The sequence below is a fragment of the Zingiber officinale genome, chromosome 5B, assembly GCF_018446385.1.
Source record: "Zingiber officinale cultivar Zhangliang chromosome 5B, Zo_v1.1, whole genome shotgun sequence".
Classification (NCBI taxonomy): Eukaryota; Viridiplantae; Streptophyta; class Magnoliopsida; order Zingiberales; family Zingiberaceae; genus Zingiber; species Zingiber officinale.
The window spans coordinates 1451775-1471645 of NC_055995.1; the positions used below are offsets into that span (position 1 = coordinate 1451775).

The following is a 19871-nucleotide window of genomic DNA, read 5'->3' on the forward strand; positions in this document are numbered from 1 at the left end:
AAAGCTTGGAAAGTCCCTTTGCCTCGAACCAACAACCGATTGGTCTGGACCTCTGGTCTGGTCCAGCCAGCAATAGAGCTCTCCCAGTTTATTCCTTCGCCGTTAAGCTAATATTCACCAATCTTTCGATCGAATGCTCCGACCGCACCAGCCGCGTTCCTGAGTTACTGATCTCGTCCGTTCATCAGGAAGGAAGCAAATTTTAACGGATAAGATGGAACTGATATATGTTTTGTGTATTGGGATAAACAGTCGATCCTAGATCCGTCATCAGCAGGCCGAATCCACAGTGCTCCCTGACTAGACCGGGCCCACTCTTATCCATCGAGAGATTCGGTGGTCGTGACACGTGGGTCAGGTCCCCGCTCGGTGGGTCCGACGTCGCAGCTTAAATGCTGCTCCCCGTCTTCCTCTGCTCTTCCCTTCTTCCACCGCCGCGCTCCGCCTGCCGCTGCTATGGCCGTGCTTGACTTCGCCGTCGACTCGTTCGAGCTCGAGTTCATCGATTCCCCGCCGGGACGGGCCAATGAGACGCCGCCTCCGTCGCCCGACGAGGAGCGCCGCCTGCGTCGCATGATCTCGAACCGGGAGTCCGCGCGGCGGTCCCGCATGCGGCGGCAGCGCCACCTGGAGGGCCTCCTGCGCGAGGAGGAGCGCCTCACGGCGCAGAACCGAGGCCTCTCCGACCGACTCGAGGCGATGAACTGCTACTCCACCCTGTTACGCCGCGACAACGAGCGGCTCCTCCTTGCGTCCGCCGCCCTCCGCCGGAGGCTGGCTGAGGCCGGCCGGACTTACAATTACCTTTTGCGCGGTCGTCTTAGCTGGATTTCCCATCCGCCGCCAGCGCCGCTGTCGTCGATGGCGGCGGGAAATGATCCGACGTTGGCGTCGCTGACGGCGCATGCAGGAGCCTTTTTCATTTCTAATTAAAAACGTGGCGGGAACAATTAACTACTGTTAATCGTATTATTATTTTTCTAATGTAAATATAAAAGGCAGTAGAAAATCGTATTAAATGGCAGTGTGAAGAGAGGAGAGAAGATTCTTCCTTTTCTTCCACTTTTATGGAGAAGGCTAATGGACGACGAGGAATTTACCATTTTAAAAAAAATCTCATCTGTCAGAAAATAAGCTTATTTTACGTGGGCAGAAACTTCTGCCATTAGTTAATTATAGACTAAAAAGATCTTTGATCAAGAAATCATATGCAATGTGAAACGTGGAGAAAAGTACGATGAGTGATATGGTTGAGATCGGCTAGCTGGTGGGTTGACTCCTTTAGATATCGGAATAGGCCATTGCAAGTAGGTTGGGTTGCCTTTGGCTCCTTTAGAAATCGGAATAGGCCATCGCAGAAGAAGGCTATAGAAAGAAATAACTAACTACTAACTAGTAAAAAAATATATCGTCTACCCTCCTCCTCAAGCTCAGTCTGGGTCCAATATAATCATATGCGACTCAGTCCTTAGGTTCGTAGATCTAGCATTAAGCCTTGTGTTGAGTTAGTAGAGTCGTAGCAAGGCAGCAACAAGCAAGAAGCCAAAACAGTTAGAATGTCAATAAGATGTCACTACAAGAAAAAAGATCTATAATGACACACATAAATATCCTTATAGTATATTTTTAATGACACTTAAGTTTTAGTGACATCATTTAAAAACGTCCTATAAAGTGATGTTGTCTTAGACCCTCTTTGCATTCCTGACATTTTATGATGTCATTATACAATATCAATGCTAACTTTAAAATTATCACAATATAGGTGTATAACGACAGTCTAAAATGTCAGGATAAATCATATTATAAAGATATTTATAAATGTCACCTTAACTAATTTATAATGATATTAATAAATATCATTATAATAATTTATAAATACATTTAAAATTATCATTAATATTTATTTAAAATATATAACTTGAATTAAATATTTACACATGCAATTCATCCACCATTTAGAATATATAGAAAAAAATTACAAAACAAAATTTAATAGCTAATAGATTTTTTTTTTATTTAATAATCATTTGAGTCGAATTTACAAATGTAATACTAATGATAAATCTTTTACATCCAAAACAACCAACGCCTACCCTATGAATATTAAATTTTAAAACTAACAAAGTCTCATAAAATAAAAATTCAGCTAGATGGATCGTTTTCAACCATTATATTGAGTCATAAAAATCCAAGTACCTGTCACCTACAAATATAATGTATATATTTGTATAAGTGAAATAAAATAATGAAAATACAAAATTAATAAAAATAATTCAAAATATTGTATATCATACCAAATGAGAAAAATACATAGGATTGTTCCGTATGCACCTAATAATAGTCTTCGCTTACTGATAACTGCAAACACCAAAGCAAACAATGAAAAATTTTATTGTCATGCATATTTCTATAACAGTATATGTGCACCAACAAAGCAAACATCATTAGTAAATGGAAGAGAATAATCACATCTATCAAGAACTATCCTTCAACGGTACAAAGGAAAATAAAGGAAATGAAAGAGAAGAACGAACAAGAATAATAAAGACTTTAAAGAAAAAAGATGAGTCAATTTCAAGCATATATAGCAGTTCATATAGCTTGTACATGTACTTACAAGCTAGGCTCATGCTCAAATGTAGTCTTCTTTCTATGGAGAGAAAAAATATCGTTGAATTCCATGGTGGAGAGGCAAACCTGAAAATTGGCATAAATATTACAATATATTAAAATAAAAAAATAGAACATACTTGTCAACATATTTTTCCAATCATGAATGTGAACCAAATTTTAATGGTCGGAGGGGGACTTCAGTCCTCTGACTATCACTTAAACCAATTGGAGAAAATGCATACTACACAAATTTAATAGAGCTTAGTTTATTCACACTTCTTTAAACTATCATCCTTAACTTCAATTCTACTTGAATTTAATAGTTAGTCACATACACAAAGAAATTGGTAAACCTTTGAACCATATATAGACTACTTTGACAAACATAAAGGAGCAGGAAAGACTAATACTTGTACTTTATGAACTTTACCAATAAATAAATAAATAAGAAGAAAAGAAATAAAAATAGTTCTAGTGCTTTAAAAACCTCAGCTAGAGTCTTTAATATTGTTCCACTTCAACACACAATGATATATTAAAATTGCCAAAAGGTTGTTTGCAAGGTTGCCCTACAATAAATGAGCTCAATGCTTGACCATATAGCACATCTCATTGGTATACCCAACTTAATAAGTATGGTCAAGATTACTGCTAAATCTAGGAATCCAATTTGTTTTCTCTTTTTAACTATAAATAAAATTCAATCATGCATGAAGAAAGAAAAAAAATAACTTGAACACAAAATTTCTAGAACAATATTTTTTGATTCATCAACTAGATTTGTAATATTTATAGAGAAATTCAGGAAACAAATAAAATGCTAGGCTACCATATAGCTAAAAATTAAAATACCAAGCAACACAAACAAGAAATGGGATGGAGCATCAACCATCTGTTATTAACCAAATCTGAATTAACAATGCCTTTAATAATGCCTTGTGAGGGGAAAAATGTAACCTTTGACCTGCACATGATAGATATTATCGAGCAAATTATATTGCAATTAAACAAAATAATGACTGTAAGTAATGTAGCAGCATACAGAGAAGAAACTTGTAAATGACCAAATATAATGGATCATTACATAAAAACTATCTCTTTGTCCCTTCCAAAGAATTGCATCCTAGGTTGAAGTTATCTCTTGAAAGAGTTTTCATAGCTCCTAAATTACCTACACTAAATGAAGGAGAGGAAGAGAACCAAAGTTTTGAATAAATAAAAAAAAAATAGTATCATTTTAGAATAATATAACACTGAAAGGAGCAGCAAACACTTACATTGGTTGTAAGCTAGGAAGCTTTGAAAGATCTACAATTGATGCCCATAAAGTATTCCTCGGAAAAGTGTTTAACGCGTACCTTATCGTGTCGCGATTTTCCAGGTTGTGTCCGATCATGTGGAGGCCATTAAGGATGTCCTTCAGTCGAGCGTGTAGTTGCGAGGCCGTCTCTCCGGAAAATATTTTTATATTAAATAAATTATTTAAGAGTAAGTCCCGTTTATTTACCTTAGATTCGTCGATCCCTTCATGTAGTTTGACTAGAGAGTCCCACAATTCTTTAGCATTGTCGTAGGGGTCAACTCGATTCAACTCCTCCATTGTGAGCCCGCACTGAATGGTGTTGATTGCTTTGTAGTTTAGTTGTGCCTTCTTGATCATTGGGGAAGTCCATTCCTCTGGTTCTAATGGTGTTCCGTCTTTCGTCGGGGGAGTGTAGCCTTTCAGGATCGTGAACCAGAGCTCGATGTCAGACTTCAAGTAACATTCCATTCTATGCTTCCAATACCTGAAATTTTCTCCTTTGAATAGTGGAGGTCGGACAATACTATAACCTTCTTGATACGAGTTTGACATCCTTGCAAGACGAAAATTAAAAGAAAAATATTTCCAAGACTTTCGTCTTGGGATTAGCAGTGCTTGAAAATTAGAAATAAGAAAAATATTCTAAAAGAAAAGAAAAAGTTTTAAAAATGCTTTGAAAATCGGTTAAGAACTTTTAGAGCTAACGAGGCTCTAATACCAATTGATAGATCGAATAGGTGCGATAGAGGGGGTGAATATCACATATTTAAAACTTTTCTTTTTCTTTGAAATCAGAGTCGTGCACAGCGGAAAGTAAAAGAGTAGACAAGTTTGTTTACTTCGTTCGGAGTCTAGCTCGACTGCTACTCGAAGGCCCGCGATCCTTGACCGCACCGATGGGCAATCACTATAACCCTTCTTTCCGAAATCTTCGGAAAGAAGTGGATCATACAGATACAAATATGTAAGATAGTAACACTTCTACTATCTTATATGAAATTAAGTGCAGTACAAATAAAATATACCGACAATAGTAATTAAAAGTCGAAGCTCGGTCAGTACTTCCGGACGGAGTAGCTTGCAGGACTCATGAAGACTTGTAGCACAGTCCGTATGCAGAGAAAAGCTTTGAGATGATCAGAAGAGTGTTGTTCCAGCCACAGACTTCGAGCCTTCTTTTATAGGTGCAATAGACGTTCGGTCGACCGATCCCACTGTTCGGTCGACTGAACTCGCTCCCTTCCTTCCCGGCTGGAGTCTGACGCTGGCTCGTTCTTTTGCATTTACTGATCATAAAGGGTTCGGTCGACCGATCCAATATTTTGGTCGACCGAATAGACTCTTTCTCTATTCGTCGAAATCAGCTGAGATTTGCACTTAATGACTCATTAATGTTGATTGGTTCGGTCGACCGATCTTACAGTTCGGTCGACTGATTTGGCCTTTTTCCATGTCTTGTGCTGAGTCACCACGGTTCGGTCGACCGATCTTACTGTTCGGTCGACTGATCAATACTTGATCTGACTCGGACTCTGTTCTGGTCTGATCTGAATACTGCACTGGTTTTCCCTTGTTCGGTCAGCCGATCTAGTGGTTCGGTCGACCGATCCATTCGGACCTACAAAACAGCGTTAAGCACAAATCTTCTGCAAAACAGATGTTAGAACAATAATATTATATTGCAAGAGTAATATGAAAGACAGTAGAACTGTCTAGATCTCAACTTTGAAACCTTCCCGGTTTCTTCAGTTGGATCAGCGACCTTAGGTTGTTCCCTTCGGGAACATGACCTCACTGTCGCTCCTCCAGTTAGTTTACCTCAACTTACCTGCCAAACTTTGATCCTCCAGATCTAGTTTGAGCTTTTCACTCAGCCTTAATTGGCTCGTCATGACTTTTCTCTTGATCTTCGGTCCTCCAGACCTCTCGATCACACCGCCAAGCGTCGGGTCCCCTCGACCCACTTGGACTTGCACCTGGGTTCCATGATCTGCTAAGATTTCTCCTGCCTAGCCTCCAGCTAGGTCTTTCTCTGTTGAGTAAACAGCCTGCACACTCAATCAACTTGTTAGATCACAACAAGACTTAACTTGAACCTTTGACAACATCAAAACTTATGTTTGATTCTGGTGCAACTTGCACCAACATATTCAAAAAATTTCATTGAAAAATCTTACTTACACTTATTTGAAAAATTATTTGTTTCTACATTATGTTTGTTTTACCCTATCTTAACTTGGGTTGCTCACATCAAAAAGAGGGAGATTGTTGGAACCCCAAGGTGTTTTGATGTGATCAAACAAGTTAAGTTAGGTCATGTTTGGTTTAACCCTTGTGTCTAAGTGTGCAGGAGCTTAGGAGTACAGGAAGTCGAGTGAAAGACGCGGCTAGTGAGAAGGACGGCACGGGGAGAGAGCCGACGGGCTTGATGCGTCCGAGGGACGAGGTACCGCGGAAGAGTACACCGGTGGACGAGAAGAACGTACGCGACATTCGAGGGACGAGAAATCAGGGAGGAAGGCTGCTCGAGGAGAAGGCCGGAAGTTACGTTCGGGTGAGCCCTATTCCGGATGGCCGAGATCACCCAAGATAGCGGAGCCGGAGCGGAAGACCCGGACCAAGGCGAGCTGAACCGGAGCAGAGGTCTTGGATGGAAAAAGTCAACTAGAGTTGGCTTTGGGGGTCCGGGCGCCGGAAACAGTCCGGGGCGCCCGGAACCCTTCCGGACGCCCGGACCGAGTTTTTATCTAGATCGCGGTCAAACCATGATCTGTGCGAAAGGGATAAAATTTTATCCACGCTAGGGCACCCGGAACCCTTCCAGGCGCTCGAACAATGCTATAAATATAACACTGATTTTCACAGTTAAATCAATTCACTTGTAATCCAATTTTCTGTGCTATACTTTTCTATCTATGCTGATAACGCTGTAATAGGCTACTCCGCCCGAAGGAGATCTTCAGATAGCGCGTCATATTCTCCTTGGATTAGCAATCTTCTGATTGCAAACCAAGTAACTCCTTTAATTTGTGTCTACTTTCTTTTAATTAGTCTCTTTGCTTTTTATTTACAAGTGTTTTTTATTTAGTTATAAGCCGAGAAAGAGTTGGTTTATTTTTCAGGGCAATTCACCCCTCCCCTCTTGCCGGCCTCCAAAGGGACCAACATTAAGTTCTCCTATTATGCTCATTTCAAATTCATTTTCCATTAATTTAGTGAATTCGTTTAAAAATTTAGTATTGGACGAGCCAAAAATTATGTCGTTTATATAAATTTAAGCTATAAAAATATTTTTTTCTTAGGTTTTAATAAGGTTTGGTGTATTTGTCCTTGGTTAAACCCCTTAGATATTAGGTATATTGATAGTCATTCATACCAGGCCCTAGGTGTCTATTTTAGTTCATATAAAGTTTTCTTTAACCTAAAGACATGGTTTGAGTAGTCTAATCCTCAAATCCTGGGGGTTGATTCACATAAACTTCTTCTTTGATGAATCCATTGAGGAATACAGACTTGACATTCATTTGGTATAACTTGAATTCTTTATGTGCTACATAGGCTAAGAGCATTTTGATGGATTCAAGTTTTACTACTGGTGCATATGTTTCATCATAATATAATCTTTCTACTTGGCTGAACCTCTTTGCCACTAGTCTACCTTTATTTCTAACTATTTCACCTTTATCATCTAGTTTATTTCTAAAGACCTACTTAGTATCAATTATAGATTTATTTGTGGGTTTAGGCACTAGTTTCCGGACTTAGTTTCTTTCAAATTGAGCTAGTTCATCTTGCATCACAATTATCCAATCTGGGTTAGGTAGGGCTTCTTCTATAGTTTTAGGTTCAATTTTAGAAATAAGGGCTATTTGATTTAGATTTCTATAAGATGATTGAGTTCGAACTTGTAACGTTGGATTACCCAAAATTTGGTCAGATGAGTGATTAGAACTCATCCTTGATGATCTTATGTTAGAGTCAACAATTGGTTCTTTGAAGTCACTTGATTTTGTCTAATTTTATTATCTTCATCATCTTCTTTATTTCTTATAATTTGATTATTATTTTCATTGATTAAATTAGGTAGGTTATTTTCTTCATAAAAAATTACATTGGTTATTTTTTTAACTTTTAGGGTATCCTTGTTATAGACTCTATAGGCTTTACTAGTTGTTGAATCCCCTAAAAAGATGTCAGTTGAAGATTTTGATGTAAATTTATCTAAATAATCCTTAGTGTTTAATATATGTACTTTACATCCAAAAACTTTTATATAATTTAGATTGAGTATTTTATTATAATATATTTCATAGGGAGTTTTATTGTAAAATTTATTAATTAATATTCTATTTTGAATATAACATGCTGTATTTATTACTTCGGTCAAAAATGGATTACTTAGGTTATATTCATTTAACATGATTATAGCAATTTTTTGTAATGTTCTATTTTTTCGTTCTACTGGACCATTTTTTTTGGAGTTCTAGGACATGAAAATTCATGATTATATTCATTAGTTTGATAAAATTGGGTAAACTTATGATTTTTGAATCCCCCTATCACTTCAATTCTTTTAATTTTGGCATCTTTTTTATTTTCTATTAATTTGTAAAAAGTGTTAAAGATTTCAAAAGTTTCATCTTTAATTTTTAGAAATTTTACCCAAGTAAATCTTGAGTAATCATTAATTATGATTAAGCAGTAGTGGTTTATGCTTAGTAACTTGGCTCCGTGTGAATAAATAGGTCTAAGTGTAGGAGCTCAAGTATTGAGTTGGTTCAATTTAGGTTTATTAATTTGTAGGTTGACTTAGTTTGTTTACCTTATTGACAAGTATTACAGATTGTATTTTCTAAATTTTTTTAATTTTGGTAGACATCTAACTAAGTCATTTTGACTCATTTTTTAAATGAATTTGATGTGAGTGTTACCCAATTTTCTGTGCTACAACTTGGTTTCCTCTTATTGTGTTAAAAGACACTTTAGTAAGGAGGTTGGTAGGTCAATTATGTAAATATTATTTTTCCTAGTTTCCTTAAGTGTAATTTTAGGGTTTTCAATATTTTTAATTAAACATTCAGAGTTAGAAAAAGTAACTATGTATCTAGAGTCACACATTTGACTTATGATAAGTAAGTTAAAATTAAATTCATTGACTAATAATATTTTTTGAATAATGAAATCGGAACTCAATTCGATATTACCTGTTCTGATTACCTTAAGTTTTCCATCGTTGTCAAATGCAGCTGATCCTATGTTCTTAAGTTTTAGCTTGGTGAACTTCAATCAATCTCCAGTTATGTGTCTAGAGTATCCACTATCTAACATCAATTGGTATAAATCATTATATTCCTACAATAAATTATTTGATTTGGATCCAATTTTGACGGATTATAAGATAAATTGATTGAATTCAACTCCTTAATTTTCCATCTCACCTAGTGTAGGTTGTCTATCATGTTATACCTATGAGTGATTGTGAGATGGTTAATTGAGTTTAACTAAAGTTTAGTTAGATTAATTAGATTTAAGTTTAATTTGATTTGATTTAATTAGTTGATTTTAATTTGATTTGAGTTAGATTGATTTTAATTTGATTTGAGTTTGATTAAGGTTGATTTGAGTTAAATTTGATTTAAGTTAGTTTTATTTAAATTTAACTTAAGTTAGATTAAGGTTGCTTTGAGTTAAATTTAATTTAAGTTAATTTGATTTAAATTTAATTTGAGTTAGATTAAGATTGATTTGAGTTAAATTTGATTTAAGTTAATTTATTTTAAATCTAATTTGAATTAGATTAAGGTTTATTTGAGTTAAATTTGATTTAAGTTAGTTTAATTTAAATTTAATTTGAGTTAGATTAAGATTGATTTGAGTTAAATTTGATTTTACTAATTTTTTATCTAAATCTATCTCACCCTTTTTTATATTATCAATCAGACCTTATAAGTTTTATGAAATGGTTAATTTTAATCTTCAATTTAGATTAACATCTAAGAATTAATTTATATTTGAGTTAGACTAAACTTTAACAGTTAGTCAATTAAACATTCATTTAAATAATTACCTTCCAAACTGTGACGAGACACTAGGTCTTCTTGGATATTGGAACAACAATCACTTATAGACAAAGCCTTTTAAAGAAATTAAATATTTAATTTTCTTTCTAAGAATTCTTGGTGTAACTAAACAAGTGTCAATCAAGCCTAAATCCTTATCTATCCTAATCTAAGCATGTATAAGGAAAGTGGTAAATCAAATATTAAACAAATTTATTTAATAATAAAAATAGTATTTCTATTGGCTCCCCCGGATCATAGCCTCGATATGATATATCAAGGTAGTAGATTTGATCCTTGGAGATCCAAAACTGATAAAGTCTAACTAGATTAACCAAGTTAGACTTAGAGACTCATGCTTGGAGCACTTTTCTATTTATTCGATTAACAAGTGATAAATAAGGTTTGAATTTATGTTTAGCTTTATACCCAAGTTCGGATCGGTTGTATATGACCCTTTGTTTCCCAAGAATTAGGTTAAGGTTCTTGAAACTCAAAGTAAACCGTTCTAACGAGTCCCTACATTCTTTGACTTAACTTTTTATGTTAGAATTTTCTTTCTCAAGTTGTTGGACTTGAGTTGAAGTTCTAGCCTGAATAGATTCGGTCAAGAAGCTTGGCTTAGTCATTTCCTTGAGAACTTTGACCTCCTCCTGGAGTGACTTGACTCGGAGGTTGGATTTAGCTAGTTTTCTAGATAAGTTCGAAATCAAATTATGCGATCTAATTAGAGAAATGCTTACAATTGATTGGGAACCTTCTGAACCGGATATGGATCCGTGGCTTTGTCTGGACTCAGCTTCCAATTCTGTCTCAGACTCAGATTTGATGACTTGTTCTCGGGCCAGAAGTGCGAGGAAGCTCATCTGTTCGATATCTTCGTCGGAGTCTTCTAATGAAGATTCATCCCACGTTGCCTAGAGCGTCTTCTTCTTCTACTACTTTTCGTTTCCCTTTGGTTTGGACAGTTCACTTTGATGTGCCCCTTCTTGTTGTAGTCGTAGCGGGTGACTTCAAACTTGGCCTTTGTGGTTGGACTTGGTTGTGTTGTCTTTAACTGTATTGCCTTCTTGATCTCGTATTTTGTGAAGCCCTTCTTTTTCTTGTGCAATTTTTGTACTAGGTTGACGAGCTCCATGGTAATTTCATCGTCGTCTTCTGAGTCCGATTCGTCTTTAGACTTGGGTTCAGTTTGGCGCTTGTTCTTAGACTCCTTTGTCTTGCTTGTACCTGCAATTAACATAATACCTTTCTCGACCGAACATGCATTATATTAGTCTGTTCGTGAAGTTCAAATTCTAAAAATAACTCATCTAGTCTAATTAAAGAAAGGTCCTTAGATATCTTGTATGCATCTACAATAGATGCCCACAAGATATTCCTCGGAAAAGCGTTAAGGGCATACTTGATGATATTGCGATTCTCTACTTTTTGTCTGATTGCGTGGAATCTGTTAAGCAAGTCTTGGATCTGAGCATGGAGTTGATTTGCTGACTCACCATCCTGCATCTTAATATTGTATAATTTATTTAAAATCAAGTCTCGTTTGCTTACCTTAGTGTCAAAGGTGCCCTTGTGCAGCTCAATTAGCTTTTTGCATAATTCTTTGGCACTATTGAAGGGACCGGCCCGGTTCAATTCCTCTTTGGTTAAGCCACATTGAAGGGTCTAGGTTGCTTTTACATCAGCTTCAATTTTCTTCATTACGCTTTGATCCCAATTTTCACAGGATACTAGTTTTCCAGTGCCGTCGTGTGGAAGTGCCAAGCCGATTTGGATGATGATCCACATCTCAACTTGTGTTTTGAGATAATACTCCATTCGGCTCTTCTAGTAGTCAAAATCTTCACCAGAGAAGAGTGATGAGCATGTGGTGCTATAAGCTTCTTGGTAGGCCATTTAAAAATAAATCTAGCATAAAAAAAAATAGGCAGACTTGTCCCAAGACTTGATCTTGGATTAGCAGTGCGGAATAAAGAGTTTAAAAAAACTTGAGTGGTGTTGCGCCAACTTTGAAAAAAAATAATTTTGAAATTGATCAGAAGGGGTAATTGTACCGATTCTAATCGACTCAAAAAAAATTTAAAACCAATACCACAAAAAAATTGCTTGATGGTGGTTTTACGGATTTGAAGCGGTCCCGCTCTAATACCAATTATAGGATCATTGCACTAGAGGGGGCGCTGAATAGCACTTGTAGCTTTCACTTTCGTTTAAAAACTTGAGAGATAAGTGGCAGCAGAAGAAAAGAATAACAGTAAATAATACACTAACACAACTAAGATTTACTTGGTTCGGAGCTTGTGATAACTCTTACTCTAATACCCACACTCGCTGAGTGCTTTCAATGGGCAATCACTAATCAATCGTAAAGAATTACAATATGATTTAAGTAGATGCAAATTCAAATGAAAACAATACCAACGACTTGAAGAATCAAATCTTAAACGCAGTCGTCGGAGCAGCTTTCAGGCGTCGTAGAGGCTTTATCATAGCAGCATACAGAAATGGAAGATACTTAGAATGTTGTCCTTGAGGTGCTGGTAGAATCCTCCTTTAATAGCACACTCCGGGTGCCTGGAACCTCTCCGAGCTCTTGGAACCTCCCCGGGCACCCCCACAAGGCTAACTTAGTGTGCTCTCATCAAAACTCGATATGCAAAAATTATCCATCTCCAGGCATCCAGACAATGATGTCGCTCTGCCAATCATCGTGTGCCAGCTGTTGTTCGGATCATTTATTGGTCGTCCGAGCTCCAAGAGCAACACTAGGCGCTCGGATCGCGAGGGTGCCTGTCGGGTGAGGCTCGCCGGGGGCTGCTGTTCGACGAACGCATCTAGGGCGCCCGGAGCAGCTCCGAGCGCTCGGACCAGCTTTTTCAGAATTGCCTTTTCTACAAAATAAAGTTAGTCTAGGCAAATAATATGTAAAAATGACAATATTTGACAGCTTTTGGACTGTCCGGTCCTGAGTTTGAGTTTCACAGAAACTCTAGGTCAGATTGACGCCTACTGTTTCCTCTTCGAGGAACGTGTCCTCACCTACTCCTCTCAGAAAAAATTATCTTTTGCCAGACTGGTCCTACAGACTGTCTAGACTTTTGATCAACATCCGAGACTTCAGGACTTCATGCTGAGCGTCCGATCCACCACCCATCCAGTCTTTCACCTAGTATCCGCGACCCCCAGAATTTTCACCTAGAGTCCTCGACTCTAGGATTTCACCCAAAATCCTCGACCCACCAAGACTTCACCCAGTCCCCTAGACAAGAACTTCGTTGTTTAACCGCGGCTAGGACTTTCCTTTGCTTAAGATCACTTAGAACTTTCCTGTACACTTAGTTCAACTTATTAAATAACAAGATAGTTTAACTTTAAACTCTTTGTCATAATCAAAACTTAGGTTCGATCGTCTGGTACTTTTTGCACCAAATACTTCTGTCTGTGGATGAAAACCTCATTTTACAGTGTCACTGTAGCGTCTTTGCACACATCTCAAAGCGTATGCATGTTTTTCAAAGCGTTCTAGGAAAATATAAGTAAAAAAATATCCCTGACATCTTTCCTTAAACAAGCACACAAATCTCTGATGTGACAAGCTAAAAGTTTCTAAAGTACGATTTGTCTACTAGACATGCTCTGTTGTCAGTGGCATAAACTTCTAAAAGGGTACGATGAGATATGTAGGTGGGTCCCACTGTAGGCCGACTAGAGGTCACTCGGCAGGGACATCCCAACTCGATCGTACTGAACAAAGCGATTTTCCTTCACTCAGCTTTCCTGTTGTCGGAGGGTTGTCTTTTGTCAGATCGAACATGCCGTTCGATCGGCAGGAACAGTGGTCTGGGAGATTTACTATTTGGCTCTTAACTCTAGTCGTAAGTTTTCAGAGGATAGTCGTTTGGACGATCATGTCCAACTGTCATTGGAGGCCCATTAAGCCAACTTCGCCTGATCTGTGGACCTGGGTTTTTGACTATTTTGACTTTGACGTCTACATTAGCCGTTATTCCCCACTTTAACCCATCTTTGGTGGGCCTCGTTCTCATCACCGTATCAACTATTTTTAGCTCAGAATAATGAAAACATCAAATAAGAGAATTGAATACAAGTATTGTATGAAATAAAGAAGATCAGGGCTCTATTTATAGCCCACTGATCGAAAATAGTCATTTGTTGGCGTGACATCTCCAGGCACCTGGACCCTCTCTGGGTGTCCTCGACTGTGCAAACTTTATCTCCATGTAACGACTTCTCAACAGTGAAATTTTTTCTGTAGGTGGTTCGAGCACCTAGACCAGTCAGCCTAGTGCCGACTCATCCATCGCCTTCTCCAATCTCTAGCTTCGTCTCTGGTGGCTTGGATAATCCTCCGGCCTTCCAGAGTTGACTCACTCAAACCCAACTCTGCCTTCTCCTCGAGCAATCTTCTCCTCCGATTTCTATTCCCTCAGAAGTGCCGCATACATCCTTCTCGCTCCACCGGTGTACTCTTCCCCAACTTCTCTTCCCTCAGATGCATCGAGCCCGTCGACTCGGTCCCCATGACATCTTTCTCATCCGCTGTGTCTTTCACTCGATTTCTTGTGTTTCTAAGGTCCTACACACTTAGACATAAGGATCAAAACACCATAGGACTTTACTTAACTCGGTTGATTATATCAAAACTTACCTGGGGTACTTACACCTAGAACTTCACGAAGAGACATCAGAGGTTAAGTTACTGAGATGGAACTTGCTCAAAAATTAGTTGACCAACCTTCAACTGAAAGAAGGAGAATTAGTCGCTCAACTGCACGCCAAACTAAAGGAGCTGATCACCAAACTCACCAATCTTGGAGAAACGGTAACGAACAAAGACTCACTAAGGTATACTCTTAATGCTTTCCCGAGGACCCCAAATTGGACATCAATAATTGACTTCTACTATATCTCTAAGGATCTAGGGGTAAGTATGTTAGAAAGTTTATTTTCTACATTAGAACTTCACGAATCTAGATGCGTAGGACTAAGAAAATATCCAAGTTAGAACATTGCCCTAAAAACAAAAAGGGATGAACCAGACTCTAAAGCTTCTCTCAACGAAATGAAGAAGATTTTCTAGTAAGAAAGTTTTTAAAAATTTTAAAATCTAATAATTTTGACAAGAGACAGGGAACAAAATCTTTTCAGAGTAAAAGGAATGTTTGGTGCTATAACTACCAAGAAGAAGGATATATCAAAAATAACTGTCCCGCGGATTAAGAAACACATGTAAGCTAAGTTTTATGTCAATTTATTATCTTTTTTGTTATAATTTTAAAATAAAAGTAGTATTTTTCATCATGAGTACTCGTTTTTGTCCATTTACATTTAAAATATCTATTTCTGAATATATTTGATTGATAAAATCTTTTCGAAGTAAAACATTGAAGATATAACATTTTTAAAAAATTTTTATGGGCTCGAGGGTTGGCCCGCCTAACACGCAACCCGCCTTGGTTAGGTTGGGTTGGAGATTACCCAACCCGCCAAGATAATGGGTCGACCCTCCCCGCCCTGCTCCACCAAATGGCTGGCCTGCCACAGACCGACCCTTCCCGCCACAGGTTGGTCTGTTTTACAACTCTACTCCAGTTGTCTAGAGTTGAGCTCACTCGAATGCAACTCCAGCCTTCTCCTCGAACAGACTTCCTCCCCGACTTCTCGTCCCTCAAATGTGTCGGTCGTGTCCTTCTCATCTATTGGTATACTCTTCCGCAACTCCTTGTCCCTCAGATATACCAAGCCTGTCAACTCATATTCTATGTCATCTTTCTCGCTAGCTATGTCTTCCGCTCGACTTCTTGTGTTCCTAAGTCCCTGCACACTCGGACACAAGGCATCAAATACACAGGGCGTAACTTAACTCGGATGATCATATCAAAACTAGTCCGGAGTACTTATAGTTATCAACTTTGTCTTCTTCCTTGATCTGTAGTAATAAAATTGACTCTTCAATTTCTTGATTGTCAACAACAAGATGAGTCTCTTCTTTAATATCATTAGTATAACTATGACATTCTCAAGCATAGTGACCCATTTTATGGCAAGTGTAACATTCAATTTTAGTCTTGTCATACCTTCTTCCAATTGAAGTTGGATAATAGTCTTGTGCTTTTTCTCTTGCTCTTCCATAATATCTAAATGATGATTGACTTCTTTCTTCTTGATTAAAGTTGTTTCTTTTTTCCTCACTTGGTCTATTTTGGTCATGTTCATGTCCTCTTCCTCGCCCATAGCCTCTTCCTCGACCACAATCTCTAAAATAGTTGTGTCCTCTTTCATCATTCTTTAGTGTAGTCCTAGCTTTGATAACTTGCTCCAATGGCTCGTCTTGTCTTCTTTTCATTTTTTTTCTTCATGGGCTTGTAATAAGCCTTCCAATTCTTCAATAGTCATTGAATCTAAATTTTTTGTTTCTTTAATGACACACAATATAATCAAAAGTTAAGAATTAAAGAACGAAGCACCTTTTCCACAACACGTACATCTTCTATCTTATCTCCATATCTCTTTAATTGATTGACAATTGCTTTCACCCATGAATGATAATTCATGATGGATTCTGACTCTTTCATCTACAATGTTTCAAAATCACATCTTAGTTATTGAAGTTTTACCATCTTTACTTTGTCAACACCTTAGAGAGACTTTGCCAATATCTCCCAAGCTTCTATTGAAGTAGTAGCATGGGCCACTTTCTCAAACATGGAATCATCCAAACATTGATGGATGAGAGTGTGGGTTTGTTGATCCTTCTTCTTTGTCTTTGACAAAGAATATATCTTTCTCTACTTAAGGTAAATTATCTTTATTTTGAGGCTTCACATAGCCTTCCTCTACCATCTCTCATACATCTTGAGAACCAAGTAAGATTTTCATCCTTAAACACCACGTCTCATAATTCTCCTTTGTGAGATGAGGAAAATGAAAAGAAGAAGCTCCATTGTTAGCCATCACTTGAGCACTTCTCTGATACCATTTTGTTAGAGAAAATGAAGATGGGGATCTTTATAGAGAGGAAGAGAATTAGAGGAGAAATCAATAACAGTTGTTTCTTAAACTTCTTGATTGATAAAAATATCAAGTACAAGGACATATTTATATATACAAATAAAACTCTTTAAGAAACACATACAAAAGACTTTTTAAGAGACACTTCTCTTCATAAACTAGATGCTAAAAATATGCTCTAGAAATATCCTCTAAGTTAATGAATGAATATTCATTCATCTACAAAAGATTAAGTTTTTTATTTCAACTATTTTAAGTTGTTGAACACAAGAAGTGGTCTATGAAAATGTATGCATATTGGACTAAGATTTGATCAAAATTTGACAGATCAGCAACATGAACTTCTGATGCTAATGCAATACATTTGAAAGACTTGTGAGACAATAAGAAAGATTAGAGAGATGAGCAAATGGTTGAAATGGGCTGCTTCCTGCAATACATTTGGTCCATGCTCCAGGCCATTGCCCGGCCTTTTTGCGTTTGTACTGCTTCCTGCAGTTCCTCATAAATCACACAAGTACAATTCTGTTTTCTACAGCAACACAGCTCCTGTCAGGCATGTGATTCATATTATTGGAGAACCACTTGAGTCCCTTTCATCTTCCCGGAGACTCAAGTTCACCTGTACATGGTTGCTTTTCTTTCTCAAACAACCTGATTGGTACCTAGGCAGGTGATAAGTTCACTTTCTCTAGAAAGAATTGAGACTTTCTGCTCATTTGATCATGCACTACTTTGAACGTTCTCTTTGAAAGAATTGAGCCGTCACTCGATGAAGATGCAGATAATTGAGGCTTTCTGCTCCGCGACTCAGATGCCACTCAAAAGGGAAAACGAGTGAACCAGTTGAATACTGCAGCTTTTCTTGACTTATCATCTGGCCACTGATGTAGCTCTACTTTCTGATGCCTACACTTGCATTTTTGTTTGTCAGGATATCTGATATCCACATTCTTATCTCTCAGATCATGAACAACCAGTCATGCTGCTGTAGTAGTCTGTTTGACTATGCTTTCTCAAACGAAAATCATGATTTTGCTTCTGGTTTATTAGTTCAAAGAGACAATGATGCATGGCTACTTAAATAATTGATACTCTGGCATGTGCTAGCTACTCCTTTCCCCCTTCACAGTTTGCCATGGCCATGGCTTTCGGCTTCTCGGAGAGTTCGAGTTCCGGTCAAGGCAAGGAAGACGTCTGTGATCGGTCGACAAGCTTGTCCTGTCGAGGGACTCATGTTTCTCGTGCGGTAGCCTTTGGCATGTTGGCTTGTCACTTGCCTGGTGTATTTTTGGCCCAATGTCCTAATTTTGTTCTTGATGAAAAGGCAGTGACCCCGGCCGGCCACTCAAACCCCTGTTCAGAAAAAAATGGCAGAGCCAAAAGAGAGTCCCAACTATTTGGACTTCCTTCCCGGATGGCAAAACCAATCAGTGTGCAGAGTGGACAAGATGGTGTGACCCAGAGTCATCTCTGGATCACCATTATCTGCCAGCTCCGACTGGAATTTTTCCACTAATGAAAACTTACTCGAGTCATTATTAATGGCATAGAAGATCCACTACCTTCAGAAGTTAAGATGGCAATGTTTCAGTTGTTCTTTAATTGCTAATGGAAACCAATATTGAATGAATGATAAGAAGTTAAGATGCCAAGTAATTAAGAAATGGATACAAGTAGTGGGGAGGGGGACTATGACAAGCCCTTCAAATGGTTGGTACTCCGACAAGTAAGCCGAGTGTCCCATTGAGATCTATCTACAGCCGACCACTTCTTTGGAGGAGCTCCTACAGATGAAGCATCATGGAGCCCTGTCTCGTGGCTTTCTTTCTTCTGTAGACTGACTACTGCTAGCTAGTGTGCTTGATTTGTATGTTAATTGAGTCAAAAGAATTGAACTATAGCACAGTTTAGAATGGAAGAAGAGGGTCTTTCAAGATGAGACAACCTCATATGCCTATCATGGCCTACTCTTCAAGTACAAAATCCAGGTCACACTTGTTGGTCCTGGGGGGGACGAGGCCATCATAAAAGGACGAGTCCTCCAGGTTGGTTTCGGGACAGCAATTTACGTTGCGCTCATGGCTTCTACTCGTGTCGATCGATCGATCGATATAGCTGAGCATTGCTATCATGGACAAACTCTAAAGCGAGGTAAGTCTTGGAAGAATGATGGGGGTAGCTTGATCATGATAGAGTTAGTGGGAGAGGATAAGCTGGAAAGGTAGCTAGCTAGCTAGCTAGCAAAGCTATAGCTCCCTGAGAGAGGAATGGTGAAAGGAAGGAGAAGCAGGGCCTACTCCATTGAAGAGGAAAGCAACGGAAGAGGTGAGATAACATGTAGGTTTGTCAACGAGGGGTACAAATTGGGTCCCTGACCCTTCAGGCCCCCCCTCCCTTCTCCTCTTCCCCCCTTCTGCAGCGCCATGTGCAGCCACACCACCCAGATGCTAACAGTGCGTGGCATGCCGTAGGGCAGGCAGGCAGAGGTAGGCGATCGAGGAACCCAATTTGATGACAAAATGGTCCAGTTTGACAGGGGAAGAAGCTAAGTGCGACTGGTCAGGGCTACGTGTTGCAGGCCATGCACTCATGCTGCGAGAGTTTTGGGGGCAGGGGACTAGCTTGCTAGCTCGTTGGTTTTGGCACATTACGACACGATGTCTCCGTTGATACGGTAAACACAGAACGACTAGCTCCATGCAGACCTTTTTCTAGGTTTCAGACTCATCGATCGATCGATCGAGAGTACCAACAGCTGTTTAGTTTAGTTTAAATTACTGCATGCATGCGAGGCGACTGTAGATGACGACGATGCCAGAGTGGCTCAGAGAGAGGAGGGCAGTAAATGACAACGT

At 38.5% G+C, this 19871-nt stretch overlaps 1 protein-coding gene across 1 annotated transcript; it reads left to right on the top strand.

Moving 5' to 3' along the window:
• The first annotated feature begins 437 nt into the window (after window positions 1-437).
• On the top strand, window positions 438-1033 carry LOC121987191 (basic leucine zipper 8-like). Its single transcript, XM_042541088.1, has one exon. The coding sequence runs from the start codon at window positions 457-459 to the stop codon at window positions 931-933; it is 477 nt and encodes a 158-aa protein (XP_042397022.1). The 5' UTR covers window positions 438-456; the 3' UTR covers window positions 934-1033.
• The last annotated feature ends 18838 nt before the right edge of the window (window positions 1034-19871 follow it).

Bases quoted from the DNA above. Each gene is read 5' to 3' on its own strand.
- LOC121987191 (XM_042541088.1), top strand. From the start codon at position 457: ATGGCCGTGCTTGACTTCGCCGTCGACTCGTTCGAGCTCGAGTTCATC.